Genomic DNA, 19,715 nt, shown 5'->3' on the forward strand with positions numbered 1-19,715 from the left:
ACACACACACGAACAAGAAGCAGCCCAAAACGAACTTTTTGGATCTTGTGACATTACAATTATAAACAAAGTGTTGATTACATTTAAATTTTCCATAAAAATACTAAATTATATTTTTTCTTAAAAAAAATTAAAATTATGCTTACATCCCCTCTAAAAATTCTCAATTTACATCTGACTTCATTTGTTAGTATTTAGACAAAAAATACTGAAAAATTTACATAGTTTTTAAATTTTGCCCTAATTTAGGATTCCTATTTATATATTTGTACTTATAAAGGAATAAATATAATATATATATATATTGAAGTTAACATCATTATTTTTTTTTATAATTACAAAATTATTATTAAAAAATATTAAATAAAGAGTAAAATTAAAATTTTGTGCATTTTTTTTAACGGTAATATTTTTCATTCAAATCTTAACAAAAGGAGGTCAAGATCATAGTGAATTTTAGAAGGGGGTTATAAGTATAATTTCAAAAATGCTCTAGGAGAACGTGTAATTTTATATTTTTAGAAGGAGTTTAAATATAATTAACTATATAAACAAATAAAAGAAATTATATCAGTGTTGTTTATGGTTACTAGAATAATAGATTCTTGTCTAAATACGTCGTGAGTACATTTAATGTAATTAAAAATTAGGGATAATTATACTTTATGTGATTTGAAAAATTACATTTAGTACTTCCGTCCAACAAATAAATCGATTGTTGGTCACACATCACAAAATTTATTAATATTAATAAAAAAAATGAATATTATTTTTCAATGCTAATTTATTACTACCAAATTAATATATCTTTTTACGTGCATTAACGCTGGTAAAAGTATATATAGATACCATTGAGTTATATTTAAGTTCTTTTAGGGCCCATTTGTCCTCTTAGTAAAAATTCTTGCTTGCTTTTGGGATTCTTCCTATCTCTTTCTATTTTCGTTAAAATCCAGTCCACCTATACGAACCCCAATTTGTTCTTTCTTTTTTGCTTTTATTATTTCCTTATTCAATTATTTTTGGTGGTTGCACCAAATAAAGTTTGATTTGAAAAATATAATGATGTGGTAAAGTACAATATAATAATATCAAAATATGATGTAGGCAAACATTTCATATTGATTACAAACGAGAAGCTTGAGTTGCTAATAAGCTCCAAGGCCTCATGTCTCAAGTAAGGCGTATTTTCAGAATAAATTTTTAAGACTATTATAAAATCAAAATAAACAACACTTTACACAACAGGACACCGATAATAATATATGATTTTACTTTTTAGATCCATTAAGTACTTGAACGACATAACACGAGCGAAAAGCATAACATTTAGTTTTTCCTGTGTAATTATGACATAAAATAAAGTATTATATTACAATGTAATTTAATTAATTAATCAGTCGTACTTGATTAATAGAGTAATTACGATATAATTATAATTATTCATATAATGATTATTTGAGATTAAAAATTCTGCGAGCTTATAAGAATTTACTAACATCATGAAGGGGTATTCTGCAATACTTAATACAAGTGCTTATCAATTTTTTATTGAAAATAAATTGAAAAATAGTGTTTGTTATAACTATTTAATATTTAAATTAAGATGATTAGGTCAAAAGTTAAAAGTTTTCCCTGCCAATTTTTAAAGTTTATTGGTAAAACTGAACATAGAGAGCTCTTTTTCCTAACATTCAAACGTTACATTCTTTTTTTCATTTTTCAATTTAAAATTTAAATATTATTAACTTTTACTATAATTAAACTTATAATTTTTTTTTACAACTTATTTTTATCATAAAAGCAGAAGCTATTACAAACAGAAGCTGAGTCTTTGTTTGCCAGCTTACATGATAATCTTGATATTAACTTAAAGAACCTAAATAATATATACCCATAATGTTAATTACACTTAAATTCCTTTTGAAAATGTGAATTGCACTCTCTCCATTTTTTTTTTTAAAGTTACATAGAAAATTCTTCGTTTACACCCTTGACCCCATTCCTTCAAGGTTTAGATAAAAAATATTGACGTCAACAATAAAAATTATGTAAATTTTCAATTTTGCCCCTCATTCATTCTCATATATATTTTTTGTGTACTTATAAAGATATAAATGTAATATATACGTATATATATGTACAGAGAATGAGGTTAACATATATTTTTTCTCTTTTAAGTGCAAAATTATTACATGAAAATGTTCAATGAGAGGTAAAATTAGAAATTTATGTAATTTTTTTTGCTAGCCCCAATATTTTTCATCCAAACCTAAACGAAAGAGGGTCGAGTGTAATCAGTGAAATTTTAAGGAGGTGTAAGTATAATTTAAAATTTATTTAAAAAAATATAATTTCACATTTTTAAAAAAGAATTTAAGTATAATTAATCGTACATATATATGCCAATTTTTATGGTAAACATTCTTACATGGTAGTATTGCAGTGGTCAGGATAAACCTAACTCAACTAGCCATCAAGACTTTGGACAAACTAATTAGAAAAGACCATTAGCTATTGATTATCAAGATATATACATATATATATATATATGCTTTGATGTTTCAAACTTAAAACTAATTGGCATATGTTGTCTACTAATATTCAATAAAAGAAAAAAAAAATAAAAAATAATAGTCATGAATTGTAATTTCTTCATATTTGTTTAATTTTTTTTCGGTAAAGGTAATTTTCATTAAGTAAAAAAAGTACAATAATACAATACAACTTGTTTAATCTAAGAGGTTTCCTCGACAGGCCAAAGAATCCACCATAAGCGGTAAAGCGTACAAGTGCTAATAGCAGTAGGTAATTCTACACTAAGAATCATCTACTGTACATCTCGAACTATCAGCGCACCCAACAATGCGTGTATTTCTATGTACTCCATCAAATCGCCTAATGTTGTACTTACGCCAGATATGGTACACACACGAGGCCAAAAGAGCACAATAGACCGTAGAAATATAGTGTTTGCCTCTTCATCTGCTAGCAACTCATAAGACGTCAGTAACCCAAGCTTGATTTGGCCAATCGAATCGAAATGTGCGTCAAATCATCCTCAAGCAACCACGCGAATAAGTGCAGTGAAAAAAAAGATGATCATGGATCTCATCAGCACCATCAAAACAAAGTACGTAGGAACTATTAAGATGAGTCAACCATGGCTTATCCATACTTCTTTAATTACTAGTACTTAAGTTGATGATAATGCAAGAAAAGGATAAGGTTAGAATGAAATTATTAATTAGGTGTTTTTTGCTACTAATTAATTCTTAATTAGCTAGGGATAATTTAATTGTATATTAAATATTTTAATATAAATTATATGAAGCAATATGTAAATATATATTATGTCACGTCAATAGAATAAAAAAAATTGTTGGGTGGGGAGCCTATAACATTATTACAAAAATAATACACAAAGATATACAAGATATTAATAAGAAATTACATCAACATAAAGCAGCGGAAATAATCGATCAAACGAAGGCTCAGAGAGCCAGATCTATTTCTTAGGCTTTACTCACGATCACTAAGATCGGCAGCCTTAAGATAAAACCCACGGTTGCACACGGTTTTGGCACAAAGCCCTTGCCACAAAGGCTATAACCTTCGATCACACAGATCTTCTTAGCACATGGTCACTAAGACCTTCAATCTCTCTATTTCACAAAGATTTACATTGAGCTTATCGAAATAGTTCAGTGTTATAAAATAGGAGAATGAGTCTCCTATTTATAGGGCCGAGAGAAGAGATGGAGATGGAAGATAGGGATCACCTTCCATAAACCATCAGCTTGGTTTTGGAAGGAGACCATCGTTGCAATAGGAAAGTGAATCACAGAGAGGGAATAGAGAGATGTGAGATATGAGAGAATATGAGGGTTAGGTAGAAAATAAGTAACCAATCCGGGTCGGGTCGGTTTGTGGGTCGGTTTGTGGGTCGTGAGCTTGGACCAAACCGTAGCCATCCAAGTGGGTGTATTGGGCCTCCCTATTTTTGGTCATGGGCTATAAATTTTCCAACAAAAATTAATAAATACTTACGAACATAAATTTCTTGAAGAGACAACAATGTGGCATCAAATAAAGGATGTACGTATAACTACATCTTAAGATATAAAAGTACTTTAATTTTACAAAAAAATAAAATATATTTGTGTAATATGACATGTCAAAAGGGCATTGATCAGCGTAAGTTTGGGAAATCTAAACGATAAAATGGCTTTTTTTTTTTAAAGCGAAAGCGATGAAATATTTTTTTTTTAATATTATATATCAAATAACTACAATTCTTCAACACCTACTATTAAAATAAAATAATATCAATTATTAAATAGAGGAACGACCCATACATGGATGGAATTCGAAATGATGATGTTAGATTAAATGGCTCCAACTTGGTTGCAACTTGCAGTAGAAGGCGTGTGGACCTGTTTGTCTCATGTCAAATTCTTGCTCACTCAATGTGGACAACTATTGTCTATAACCAACACACATCCAATAGCTGTAGTGTAGTGTAGTGTAGTGTAGTGTAGTGAGAAAAGTAAGAAACAAGTTTGTTCTGCGGAGGTGATGTTTACGTATTTATATCAGAAGTAACAATTAAATATTTTTCTTTTAATTTTTTCAGTAATAAAAAATTGCACAGAAGAACAAATAATAAATAAATAAATTCATTTAATAAGTGAAATAAATACTCATACATTTAGCTAAATTTTTATACCCAAGATTTCATTATAAATTCCTTAATCTTTAGAATAAATTACAACAAAATTCTTTGGAATTAAATATAATTACATTAATATTTCGCGTCATTTGTAAAATTAAAATGTATCCTCTAAGAGTCTAAAGGGCATCGATGCAACTTATTTTAGGAGATGTAACGTAAAAATTTTCTCTTAAATAGATAGTATACTTATAATTATATAATTAGATCTAATTTTATAAATATCCATATAATTTATCCTAAATACTAATTGTGGATAGTAACAATTGCGGGATTGTAAATTACTAATATAAATATATTGACATCATTTAATTTTACATAAAAAAATTAGAGAGAAAGAAAATTAAGTAATAATTTTAATATTGTCACTACTTATAATTTCTATCATTTTACTGTAATATGAATTTTAAATAGAATTTTAAAAGTCAAACTTTACAGTTTATTTTGTTAAAATTTTCCATAAAAAAGTAATGGTTGAAGTTAGCAGTAACACATCATTACTTCAATTCTAGTAAGTATAGCACATTTTATTTATGTAAATAATTTTTAAAAATAAATGGAAATAATATTTATATAACTTGTAATGTTAATTTTTGTATAGAAAAAAAGTATCCTAAAAATACATATTAAGATAATAAGTTAATAGATTTGATTTATAAAAAAATATTGACAAACAAAAATAATTAATAATGTTGGAGAAATAAAAAGCATGCATGAGAAAAAAAAAACTATCGAAACATCGTTACGAAAAATTATGATAGTTAGAGATGTTAAATATTAATTAATTTAAATTTTAAAATTAAGTAAAACATTAAAATGATGCTTTCACATAATAATAAAATATGAATGAGAAGATATTATGAAAAAAGGCACCCACTTTAAGAAAAAAATAAATTTATTATAAATATCTAAAAATAAATATCATAAAACTTGGAATAAAGAATACACATGTACATTATTAATTATTCTAAAAGAAATAAAGGAGTGGTGAGAATGATTTCAATTGACATATGAAGAAGTATGCATTTGCTGTTATAATTAATTACTATAATTAAAAATAAAAAATTATGACATTGCTAATAAATTATAATTATATTATGGCTACTAGTCGTCATTTTTAGGTTGGACCAAAACGATAATCACAATTAAACATTATAAAAAATATTTTTACTGCGATTAAAATCCTGAGAAATTTTGATTAATCATAGTTAAAATTTAAATTTTCATATCAATTTTTGTGGTTGAGGTGTTTGCAAATACAAAATTACACATTCTCCCAAAAAAAATTTATAATTATACTCAACCCCTCCAAAAATTCTATGTTTACACATGATCCCCTTCTGTTAGGGTTTGGATGAAAAATGCTGATGTCAATAATAAAAAATGCATAAATTTTTAATTTTATCCCATATTCAATACTTTTCTATAATATTTTTATACTTATAAGGTGATTAACACATATAAAGTAAATATTGTATAATTATAGAAAAGTATTGCTCCGAACTATAGCCACAGATGAATGAAAAGCCTAGTCATCTTGTGGTGTTTTTTTTACTTCTTACATATGAAGCGAGGTTCATTTACATCATTATTGCATCTATTTCTTGAAAATATCTTATTCAATCATTACATCTAGTGCTTCAAGAAATATATGCAATAATGATGTTCACCTCACCCCATATATAAGAAATATAAAATTACAAAAAATGACTAGTATTTCATTCATAAACAATTTTTTTATCCAATTACTATGATTCAGGAATACTATTTTATTATAATTATACCATTTTAACTTTATTTTATATATATATTACATTTACTCCCTTATAAGTATACAAATATTATATGAAAATGTTAAATAACGGATAAAATTCAAAATATATAATTTTTTGTTGAAACCAGTATTTTTCGTCAAAATTTTAATAGAATGAGATCGAGTATAAACATAGAATTTTTAAAAGGAGAAATATAATTTTATATTTTTTGAGGAGTTTAAATGCAATTAACTCTATTTTTTAACTTATGCTTTCACCCAATGAAAGAAAAGAAAGGGTAGTTACAAGGTAGGTGAAGTGATAATTAAGTTTGTGGACAAATCTATTCTTTTGCTACTATATATAAAGCCATTATAATTTGACCAATTAACTGCCGCAGATTGTCCCACTTTAATTTCTGTTTTCTGACAATTTAAAGTCCGAATATTTTTCAAGAGACCCACAACCACTATAAGAAAAAAAAAAAAAAATAGCAACAGAAAAAAAATCAAAATTGTTACTAATTATAAATATCTAGTATAAGAAATTAAAATTATTTTATCAGAATAATAATTATTATAAATTTAATAATTGTGATCATTTTGTGAATAATTAGTTATACATGAATAATGTCGACATGATGACAATAATTATATGTTGCCATTAACCTCTATTATAAATGTGTCACTAATTCTCTACAGTGATAAATTTAAAATTGTCAATTGATATTTTGTCACTACTATTATATTTTAAAATAAATTACATTTGATACCTCGTGAGGTCAGGCATAATTTCACAAACGCCCCTTACTCTTTGTAAAATTATAAATGCATTCCCTCCCATATTCTTTGCAAAATTATACGTACACCCGTTGAGGAGGTGTTAGTGTAATGTACCTCTAGGAGTGTGTATTAATTTTTGCTATCGAATAAAGAGTGTACTTATAACTATATTTACAGTTTTACAAAATATACTTATAATTTTACAAAGAACATATATACTCGTAATCTCAAAGAATATTATAGAATTTATCTAATAATTTATATTAGTGAACGTTGGGCACATGATGTTACAAAAGTGTCTCCAAGAATCATACAGCTCAGAACACAATTTATAAAGGGGGAAGGCACATGCAATACTGAATTAATTATTTATATATATATCATGAAAATTGAAATAGAGAAGGGACATTTGTGTTTGTATTTGAAGAGGTCCACACGCATGGGAATTGTCAAGCCACAAGTCAAACCACTTCGAGTATACGTACTTTTCTTTGTTCTTTATGTTAGAAATGTTTATAGATTTTTGGACTAACAAGCTATTCTATTTCCAAGTTGGGAGGTTGAATAATTGATCAAAAGTTTGGAAATAAAATTGGAGTTAGGTATGAAGAATAGTCTAAAAATGAATAATTACTATAAATAATGATATCGTGTATGTTGATGGTTAGATATAGATTTATGAATATACAACATATATATCATATGGTGCTGAATTATTAGTATTTTTTAATTAAAGAGATTATACGTTATTTCGTGACTTAAACTCATGAGTCATGATGACGATATTTTGTTTATGTTAATTTAAATGCACAAATTTAGAATTTTTGATTATTTATCCACATTTATAGATGAGAATGTGATTGAAAATAGTATCTAGATTAATTTCTCATTATCACTCAATAAAAATGTATACAATCAAAATAGCTCGTTTGAAGTGGATTATAAATCTTAAAAAAAAAAGATATAATCAAAATATATCAGAGTATGGACATTGAAAAGGACACCGATTTTCGTCTCTTGACGAACAAAAAATCCCAGAATCAAAGAGGATGTTAGATCCATGTGAAGTACAAGGTATATCAAGAGAAATACATTTGTAATTCAAACTGTACAGAGATTCATAAAGTCGGTAATCTACTGTTAATATCAATTTATTTTACGTACATATTATGTTATAATTTATCCGTAAAGAAAAAGGAAAACAAGGGATTTTTTTTTCTTTTAAGAAAGAAAACTCTTTCAATTTTATTTTAATCATAAAATCAGGACCAAACACGGCATAATTCCAGATGTAAGGTAAAAGAAAATGGGAGAAAATACATGTGGTGAACGAGGAGACCAACCCAGCTATTGTCCAAGTAATTAGGTCACTATCAAGAAACGGACACGTAATTGAATGGTCGTTAAGGAAGTAGGAAAACTGCACTTGTCTACATATTTGGCAGCACATTACCATTACCCATGCCAACATTCTCAATAAATTCTTATTAATTGCTTCAATCAATTCAACTTAATTATTATATGAATAAATCAAACCTACTATGATTAATTGGTTGTTATTGTAATAATATATATATATATATATATATGTGCACTACAAGTCCATAATTCTGCCTCAAACTCTTTTTTGAATATATGGATGCATTTAAAGCTGCATAATTTCAAATTTACGGCTGATTGTGATTCTGCACTCTTCAAAATCACCTCATTGTTCAAATTGTACGGTGAAACAGTCACAAAAATTGATGTGTTAGATAAAAACATTCTCTATATTTTATACCTATGAATGTACAGGAACAAAGATGAGAAATTAACAACTTTCACAAAATATTTTCTCACCAAATTAATAATTTCCAACGACAAATTTCATCAATGTGCCCATACTTTAAATCACTATCCCTCATCGCAAAAATAAATTTATTTCAAATTTGCTGAAAATACCACTTGGTCGTAATTAGAGGACGAAAATTGTAATTATCTCCATACGAAATGGTAAGTAGAATTGCAAATAATATAGAGTCAAATTGTCCTTATCCTTGATCATAAAACTCCACTTAGATCCAAAAGAGTTGGAGAAATTTCAGTGGTTGTGGAAAATTGAATGGGACCATAATTAAGATGAGCAGCGGAGTAGAAAATGTTGGCTTAGGTAGAAAAGCTTGTGGAAAAAATAGGGTTTATTGTGTATTTATACCTCTCATTTCTGCTTCTACTTCCCATTCTTAATTTGCTTTGTTTTTGACTTAAGTAAAGCAATACATATTAGTCTTTCTTTTTTCTATTTTTTCAAAAGTATAACGTGTCTTGACATTTACATTTCATTTTTTGTTCATTATTTAAGTAAAAGTCGTCAATTGGTATTTGGAAATTTTTTCGAATGACACGGTTGTTTCTAGAATGACGCTTTTATACTCGTACAAGCACTGATTACTGCATATAATATAATTTTTATTTTTTTATATTAATAATTTTCAAAGATTGGCAACCCGGATCTGGTACAAATTTACATCACATCAGGGTTTGATTGTCGTTGCTGCATGCTTAAGGTAAATGTTGAGTTCCGTCGAGTCAGTTTCGGCTAGAAAGTTCACACTATTTCTTAAAGGCAAATCTCACTTTAACATTCAAGATTTCTATCATTTTACTTCTTATTAATACTTAATCTGAGACCCATGTAGCAGTTTTGGGATGAAATTTCGTACGTTGCGGATGGCCGTCGCAAATTCGCCCTAACACCTCTTGCAAGTGATGACTGATTCCCTAACACCTCGACTGATACAAATTGACCCGGGCCCGAAACCCCCGGGTGGGAGAATTCAGTGTATGCCGTGCTCGAGATTAAAACTAAAATTGCAAATGTTTTAAAGTTATGAAATACAATGTGGTGAGTTCACAAATAAAATCAAAGTTGCAAAAAAATCAATTGGTGGGACGTAAAGTGCAATTTTCCCATTAAATTTTAAATAACTTAAAACAAAAAAGACAGGGCAAAAAAACTTTCAGAAACGACAAATCAAACAATATTTTGGAACTCTCTTAATAAAAAACAACATGCTTTTATTGCTAACACATTGAAATGCTCTAAAATGCCTTGTAATTTGAATGAATTGAACTTATAAAATAAAGTGAATAGTGAGATCTATTTATAGAAGTTGGAAAGGTATCATCCAATTGACATGTCCAATTAGAAAAGATGCCCTTAAAAGATTATAACCTTTCATTCGAATGAATGCATCATTTCACCCAAATTACATACCATTTCACTCAAATAAATGGGTGCATCGTTTTATCCAAAGGGTTATGCATTTAACTCAAATGGACGCATCTTTTCATCCAAAGGTTTTCAGCCAATGGACATATCATTTCAACTAAAGGACACACCTATTCGGTTGATTAGACATTGATTGGATGATGGTTGTGCGCCATCAACCATCATCTACGTATCATGAGCTTATCATGTATCGTATATTGTAACTAATAACTTGTTACGATTTAATCTAATAAAAACATATTTATTAAATAAATTTATTTTTTAATTTATCATTCACCATTTTCCAACAACTCCTACTGTACCCGAGATGACTACGCACTGAGTGATTATCAACAAATGAATTGGGATCTGAGGATGATTTATAATGCAACTGGATTGGAATATTTTTCTTCGTATGCCATGCCAAGCTTGTGCCTGATGAGGGTTCGAGCGTCTTTCCTACTAATGTAGGTGAGGTGGGCCCTAGTTCGTGCTATAGCAGGATAGTCTATGACTATGATTTGTCTCGGTTGTCAGATAAATTTTTTGATGTAATATATGCTGTTGACCAACTGTTGTAAAACGACAATAACAAATCCCAATTATCTGCTATTGCTAGGCTGGTGAATATCAAAATCGAGCAAAATATGCTCCAAAAATGCTATAATTAGGTGTCCTAGTTGGTTGATGACCTATAACCCCCACAATCACACATTTCCCGTCGATTACTACATTATGAAGAAGATGAGAAGGGAATTAGGTTTATCAGTCCAAAAAATTGAAGCATCCAAAAATAGTTGCATATTATATTGAAAAGACGATAATGAGCTAAAGTACTGTAAGTTTTGCGATGACGCGAGGTATTAATTGCCCCGGGCCCGAAACCCCCTGGGGGAGAATTCCGCATATGCTGTGCTCAAACTTAAAACTAGAATTATAAATGTTTTGAAGTTATGAGATCAATGTGGTGAGTTTAAAAATAATAAAATTAAATTTAAAAAAAAAAAGCAACTTGTGGCACGTAAAATACAATTTTTTCATTAAATTTCACATAACTTTAAACAAAAAAAAGAGGAAAAAAGAATTATATATTATATTTAATTTCTTCTAACATAACAGCTACCTGTTGTTAAATCATGCATGCTCGCAGGGCCAATACATTTTTGTCAAAGAAAGCGACTCGGCCCGCTCCTATGCCTATATATATTCTCACATTAAGCACCATGTTTGGTACAAAACCACACATCCACCCACTACTTTTTTACTTCAACAAACACTTCAAAAATTCTCTCTTATTGCTCAGAGATGGAGGGCAGTGACACAACCATAACTACTGTAACTTCACCTTCTTCCTCAGTATCTCCTCCTCCTCAGTCTCATGTGGTAATCAGCCCTTGTGCTGCTTGCAAGATTTTACGGCGACGATGCGTCGAAAAATGCGTTTTGGCTCCTTATTTTCCTCCCAATGATCCGCTCAAGTTCACTACTGCTCATCGTGTGTTTGGGGCCAGCAACATAATCAAGTTCTTGCAGGTACGTTTACTATTGTGTTCTATTCATGTGTAATTCTCCTTTCATGGTATTTGTGTTTGTCTCCCTTGTAGTCAATGTTGTCTTAATTTGTTAACATTTTTCTTTTGGACCAAGTATAGCCTTATGGAAATAGGACTAAATGTACTTTTCCCTTTATGAAAATACTAGCAGACATATAACTTCTCTAAATAAAAGAAAAGGGCACACCATTTTCTGAATTTTTATAAAAGAAGCTCACTGCTTCCCCGTGTTAGTGGTCGGGTTGCAGTTTTTCTTTTTTAAGGAGTTTTTTGTCTGTTGGTACTTCGATAGAAAAATTTGCATTTAACGCAAAATACAAGCCACCAACACATTTTTATTATTGGTATTGATAAGGGAACCTTTTTATTACTCCATTAAGTAGTAGTGTAAATGCAACCAGTCATTCAAAAATTTCACCTGTAAATGCACAGGGAGAGCGCACAAAAGTCTTGTATGACATACAATACTTTTCACATAGACAAATGATGAATTTTCGCACGCCCACAACACAAGTACACTAAAATTAATTCAAAACACGTCAATTCTATCATATAATCAATCCAATTTAAGTTAAAAGTCGTTTTCTCTCTAACAGTTTAAATTTCAAAACACATGCAAATAATTCTTGGATTATAATATCAGGAACTTCCAGAGCCACAACGAGCGGATGCAGTGAGCAGCATGGTGTACGAGGCCAACGCAAGGTTAAGAGATCCCGTGTATGGATGTGCAGGTGCAATCTGCCAACTCCAGAAGCAAGTGAGTGAGCTCCAGGAACAGCTCGCGAAAGCACGAGCTGAGCTTGTCAACGTGCAATGCCAAAATGCCAATCTTATGGCCCTAATCTGCATGGAAATGGCACAACCGAACGATCACCAGAGTTCGTTAGATGCTTTTGGTACTAGTCCGCGTACTTACCAAAGTAACGCCAACTTTCTAGACGAAAACAATACTGGACTCGTGTGGGAACAACTCCTCTGGACATGACCTAATCCAGATCACTCATCCATCGTGTGAAACGAGGATTTCAAGTCCAAGTTCTTGTGCTGATGAACTGAGAAGGATATATCGATATTTTAGGAAAAAAAATATTAATGAATTAAGACTAATTAATTAATATGCTCCTTTAATTTTCCATATTATTATTCAAATGTAATATAGGTAGTACTATATATATATATGGGACACATTAATTATAATTATAGTCCTTGGAGCATAGGTTAGTAGTTAGGTTATATGTATAATTAATTTCTAATGATTATGTTTTAAAGGAGATGAAGTTGACGAGTGTTTTCTCCTATCCATGTTATCTTATGATTTCAGAAGGAGAGATGTCATTGTCTAAATGTCTAATCTCTCTTCCCTTTCTTCAACTTTCTGGTTACCTAATTTTTTTCTTTTTTTCTCCTCTAATCAAACTTTGATATGATACCTTACGAACGAGGGCCATAATGTTTATTCTCCACCTCCAATCATGAGTTCTATTGTTATTTTTTTATAAATTATTATTTTTTCTTTATATTAATGCACACTGTTAAAAAACAAATTATTCCCTACATTATCAATGACTCTAATTAAAAAATTATATTGATTAATATTTTCTACTATACAGTAAAACAAAACCAACGTAAAAATCCAAATACTGACTATAGTTAATTATCAATATTTTATCATGATTTTAATTATGACTAAAACAACGTATAGTAATTGTTGTATAATCAATAGTTAATTATCATTGACTGCGATATTTATTTTTAAGTATAATATACAAATGTAGTTAATTAGCACTTTTAAAATATTTATGTTTTGAAATTGACAATATATTTTTTTTATAGTTAACCCCATCCCGCCGTCAACGTAAATTTTATATTTTAAATCAATATTTCATTTTTTATTTGATATATTTATACTGTACATATAATATAAATTTATTTCCTCAATTAATTTAACTAATATATATAATCAAAAAAAAAGAAAGAAAAAAGATAATTCGTACTGTTCCTAGTCCTCCCATGCGCCCTGAAGAGCAAGAAAAAGAGTTCAAAGAATCAGGTGCTCCTCACGTGGGGTCAGTCTTCTCAAACTCCATTTGTCAGCAGCTCATTGGACAGTGATTCTTTTTTCTGTATATTTTAAGAAGAATGGAAGGATCATAGACCAATGCAACAATTGTAGAATATAATATATATCGTATTATTATGTTTGGTTTGACTAAATTTACGTGGGACATCATTTCCATATATAGCTTCAAATTTCCACACTTGAGCGGGAACCAATGTATGAATATGAAACCACTTCCCTCAATACAGCGTGTTTGGATAAGGTAAGGTGTATAACATCCACACCTTCTCAATTTATATTTAAATCTATTATATATAATAAATAATTTTTTATATTTTAAAATTCATAATAAATAAAAATAAAATATATAAATTAATAAATTTCATTTCAAGAAAAAATAAAAAGCAAAAGACAAAAAAACCTCCATGTCATATCGTCACAAGGGGTACAATTGTCATATATAAAAATTGGTGTGGATTTATGAGTGTAAAAGGTCTTTCTTTTTTATATTACTATAGATAAACACTCTATATTTTTTTCCGTAAAATCATAAGTTCGTGCGTGTCAATATAAGCTAATCTCTGGGCTTTACTTGTAAGATTTTATCATATTTGTATCTATAATTATAATTTTAAAGGGTGTAATTATAGTTTTGTGAAAAGTTTGAAGTATTTGTGTAATTAGACTTAACCTGAAGGGATGCCAATGTAAATTATCTTTAAATAATTTATAAGTTCATATATAGTATTTTTAGAGGTATAAGTTCATATATTTTTAAGATGATGTTTTTAAAATTATAAAATGTTAGGTTATTTTAACAATAAAATTTTAAAATATTTGGATAAAAGTATAAAATATTACAAGTAATGAAAATTTTGTACTAAAATGACAAAAATTGAAGGAGTATATGTATTACTAAGAGGAATATGACCTTTTTTTCCCCCTAATCATGGCTAATTAATTATAAGAGCTCAAAGTGAAAAGTAATAATAATTAACATAATTGGCATCAATGTTTGGTTGAATTGGCATCACCTCTCTTAAACAAAGAAAAAATCGTAGGTTTAAACCCAATTTTGCCGACTCCTAACCCCCTTGTATAAAAATAAATAAATAAATAACATGGTTGCGCATTAGCTGTTATTTTCGCACATGAGACCAAACATTGCAATTTGCTCATTATTTGGGCTAAAATCAAATTAGATCCTATCTTTCGACTATAATATAATTTAAATTATATAAATTCAGTTTGTAAAATTTCAAGTCGAGTTTCAACAATTATCTAACTAAATTCTTTGTTAATTATTTTACAAATTATATATATATATATGTATGTATATAAGAGAGAAGTAATAAGTGTCGGCATCCAAAATTCTTTGCTAGTTATTTTCTTCACATTTGTTCAAACATGGTGAATGGCATTGGACATGAAAGAAGTTTTGGTGTGGTACGAGTAAACTATGATGGCTCGGACATTCCTCGTTCACATCCTGCTCATCATTCCGTTGGTTATGTTTCATGATTATGTCCAAATTTTTATATTTCAATCAATTATTAATTAAATATATTTTAAGCTATATATATATATATATATATATATGAACTGATAAAAATTTAGGAAATGAACTCGAATAACTTCATATCAAATGAATTAAAAATTCATCAATATTTAATAAAATATAGTTTCAACTAAGAAGAGTTAAAAAAAGATTTGAAACTTTTTGAATTTAGAATTGTTCAAGCGAATTGAAAGGATTTAATTTGTTTCTAACTCATTAGAAATTTAAAATTTATCAATTCAAATGTGATTTAACATAATTTACATCCAAATGGAATGAAAAACCTAAGATGTAATATTAGACCAAAAATAATACATGTTGAAGGATTATTGAGTTTTTAATCTGATTGTCAAGGTTGACACTTCACAAAAAATAGGTTTTAAGACGCATAGGTGCACCCGTTCCAGGTTGCAACCAAATATACACAAATTTGGTACGGATGATCATTAGGAGTAGGAAAATATCGCTATACCCATCGTAAAAGATTGATGAATTTTTGCAATAGAAAATTTGTTGGAAACAAAAGTGAATTTGGCAGGAGAAACTGTCGTAGCAATCCACCCCAAATGACATTTTATCCTAATCAATATGCAACAAAATATGCGGCGGAATGAAGTTGTCCTTAATTTGCAACGGCGTTGGACAAATTTGAGTCGAATCGTGCACATATCATGTTGAAGAGTGGATGTCATTGTGAATTCGTTGCAAAAATCTATCTCAATTCTCACAGCCCTATTTCCAGTGCTTCAAACTGTGGTACAGGATTCATTTCCGTCGCAACAAGTACTAGACTATGAGATCAATTTCATCCAGAAGCATCTATGTCTATCCTATTTTATTTGAGTTTAATATATTTTATTATTATTTATAATTTAATAATTACTAAATATGAGCATTAATTAAAAAAAAAAAAAGAATTGCAGATTATGAGTTTATTACGGCTTAGAAGAGTATTAATTATGATGATGATGTCTAGGTACGTGACGTTGACTATATAACTCTTGAGAACAGTTCATATGTGGATGCATAATTATTATATGTAGCCTACAAAGACATTATTGTTTGATAGTACTGCCTACAAACAATTATTTCTAATCATAAACATAAGGGCCCAAATATTACAAAACTTCGATTTTCATCTAAATCAATCAATAAATACAAAGGGGTTGTTGGCAAGATTTTTTACTTCTACGTCGAGAATAAGTTGTGAAGAAATTTGTAAATTAAGCAGTAATGAAAATTGTAAATATTTGAAAATAAAAGTGAAAAGGGAAAAAAAAATCAGAGTTGAAGTAGATTAAAAAATAACATAATATTTATAATTTTGTCGATATGGTAGAGAGCTGCTTATAACTTTTAGTTTGAATCAGCTCCAATTATATAGTTTAAAAAAGAAGTCGTAAATCAAAAATCTTTTTTTTTTTAAAAAAAAGAAAACTTATTTTCCTCGATAAATTGAACTCTTGAAAGTACAATATAGATATCAAAGAAGGTTTTGATTTAATTAAGTTATTGAGGTAGCGCGCTTATATAAGTAATAAAAACAACTATCGAATAATGAAAAGAATTATCACTATAAAAAAGTGTATATTCTCTAAATTATAATATAATGGCTTAAAATTCATGGAAAATTAATACTATTTGCGGGTCAAAAAAATTAATATGAAAATTTAAGCTACCACAATTAATTAATATTTGTTACGATTTTATTTATAGCCAAAATATTTGTCATAATTTTTTAGCTGCATCAAATGGAGTTGTTGCTCATCAGCAGTGGTTAATTAATATTCACCATTACTTTTAGCCATAGTAATTAATCATGACAAAAAATAAAAAATAAACAATGAAGTTACCATATAAATATACTTCATAAAAAAAAAAAATTCATCTCGTAAAATTACTCTGCGCTAGGCTCTCCATGTTCATGCTCATTAATGTTAGGATGGATAGGCTCAACATTTCTTTTTTATTATGTTCATATATATATATTTCAAAATGTCCATCCCGAGTATATAAAGAAGAATCATATATAAAAAAAAATTTCGAGTAAATCAATTATTATGATTAATTTAAACTAATACGGTTATATTAAATATGGAACTAGGTCAACGTAGGACAATACTCATATATTGGTGGATTTCGAATCTTATAGTTTTATAGTCATGTGATCTTGCTATAGAATTAAGTTTTTTTGGGTAAAAAAAGAACAACAATTGGAGGGTGGAAAAGTGCGGGATTTGAGAGAATATTAATGATAATAGCATATGTTTACTTTGGTCATTATATTTTTCTTCATTGCAAGAAAAGTGCTTAAACTTGCCAATGTAAAGTTGGACATGATACCAAAGTTTTTGTTGACTGCAGTAACTTTTCTGGTGTTGTCTACTTAATACATTGGTATGTTGCTCCATCTTTTTTGGGAAAATTTCTCAAAGAACTTATCACAAAGACTACAATTATTTTCACTTTAGTTTTGTGTCTAGTTAATTATATTTAAAATAAATTACATTTTATCATGTTCGTTTTTATGGTTTGCTAAAGTAAGAATTGATTAATATATGTGAATTGAAAAGAAAATGATTTTATTTTATCTTTTTTTTGGAAAAATTGGTGATTGGTAATTCCTCTTTAACCTATTAATTATGAAAAGTTTGGTTGTATGATTATTGGAAGTAAACTATTGGAGTTGTGTTCCATCATTTCAAATGATTTTATAAACCTGGGGTTAATATAGGGTGAATAGCAATTTATCCCTCTATGATATTAAAAATGAGCATATTATCACCCTATGAAAAAAATATAGTAATTTACACTCCTATACTTTTTAAAATGAAGCAATTTACCTCCTTCTTCATTTTAAAAATCATAGGGGGGGGGGGAGGGTAAATTGTTGTATTTTAAAAAATACAGAAAGGTAAATCACTATTTATATTTTTATAAGGCAGTAATTTACTCATTTACAATATCACAAGGGAGTTTGCTTGCATTTTTTCTAGTAAATATCCTACCACACTTCCTCCCTTATATTATGAAAATGTGGACTTGACCTCTCAATTATTGCTACTAATAGGTCCCTGTGATAATACTAATAGATAAAAGACCTTTTTGAAATAAATAAGTAAAAAAACGACAATACAACCCCCTAAATAAGAGTTATCATACTAGGACTACTTAGGAGGTTGAATAGAAGAGAAGATAAATTCTTGAAGATGCAAAGGAGGCAAACTATTTCATTGTATGCTTTGATGATGTTCTTTCTTTATTACTTTGGTTGAATAGAAGATTATGTTGCCCCTATTTTTTTTCATTTTAGGAGACTAACTATATGTTATGTAATATGTTTATTCAATGTAATGGATGAATAAGACAATATGTATGTTTGTATATAGTGTATATGTTACCAACTGATCTTGGTTCTAACATTCTTGGCCAAGGTGGGAGGATTGCAGGACATGGAGTTTTCTACCAACAACTATCAAACTAAAAGAAAATGGGACAGATGCATATATAGCTTCATACACATATTCACATATAACATAGAAAATATTAAAAGAATCGGATACTAAAAAAGTTTGGGTTTAAAATATACTGCATATAGATATATGTACAGAAAAAATACTAAGTTTAGATGGGTTCGAATCCAAAATACGAAAACATAAGACTTACTATAAACTTAGTTACGACTTCAAAATTTACCACAAAAACCTGAACTAAACCCCATAATCTTCCTGCCTCTGGTCGAGCTAATCGATAGTAGCGAGCAAATGTCATATATTGGGGAAAGACACAAATGAGAGCAACGGAAGAATAAAAAACATTTTCCTCTTTGTTTAATCTAAATTGGGTTAAATATAGACTAACGAAGTATATGGGAGATTCCAACATTAGAAATGAAAAACTTCATCTATGGTAAAGTATAATTACGCTCACACTCTCTAACAAAAATTTAAAAGTTCTCATAAAGAAATTGTCATCCAAATAGGATGAATTGCAATAGAAATTTTCCTCACAATTTTGTGGAACT

The 19,715-nt window shown here is 28.7% G+C and overlaps 1 protein-coding gene across 1 annotated transcript; it reads left to right on the forward strand.

Moving 5' to 3' along the window:
• Nucleotides 11,754-13,425, forward strand: LOC105170870 (LOB domain-containing protein 1). The gene is made up of 2 exons (XM_011091792.2): nt 11,754-12,051; nt 12,715-13,425. The coding sequence occupies exons 1-2, from the start codon at nt 11,824-11,826 to the stop codon at nt 13,057-13,059; spliced, it is 573 nt and encodes a 190-aa protein (XP_011090094.1). The 5' UTR covers nt 11,754-11,823; the 3' UTR covers nt 13,060-13,425.

Source organism: Sesamum indicum, linkage group LG9 (assembly GCF_000512975.1).
Source record: "Sesamum indicum cultivar Zhongzhi No. 13 linkage group LG9, S_indicum_v1.0, whole genome shotgun sequence".
NCBI lineage: Eukaryota > Viridiplantae > Streptophyta > Magnoliopsida > Lamiales > Pedaliaceae > Sesamum > Sesamum indicum.

Coding starts and splice junctions, on each gene's coding strand:
- LOC105170870 (XM_011091792.2), top strand. CDS start 11,824: ATGGAGGGCAGTGACACAACCATAACTACTGTAACTTCACCTTCTTCC. Junction 12,052..12,714: donor ACATAATCAAGTTCTTGCAG/GTACGTTTACTA, acceptor TTATAATATCAG/GAACTTCCAGAGCCACAACG.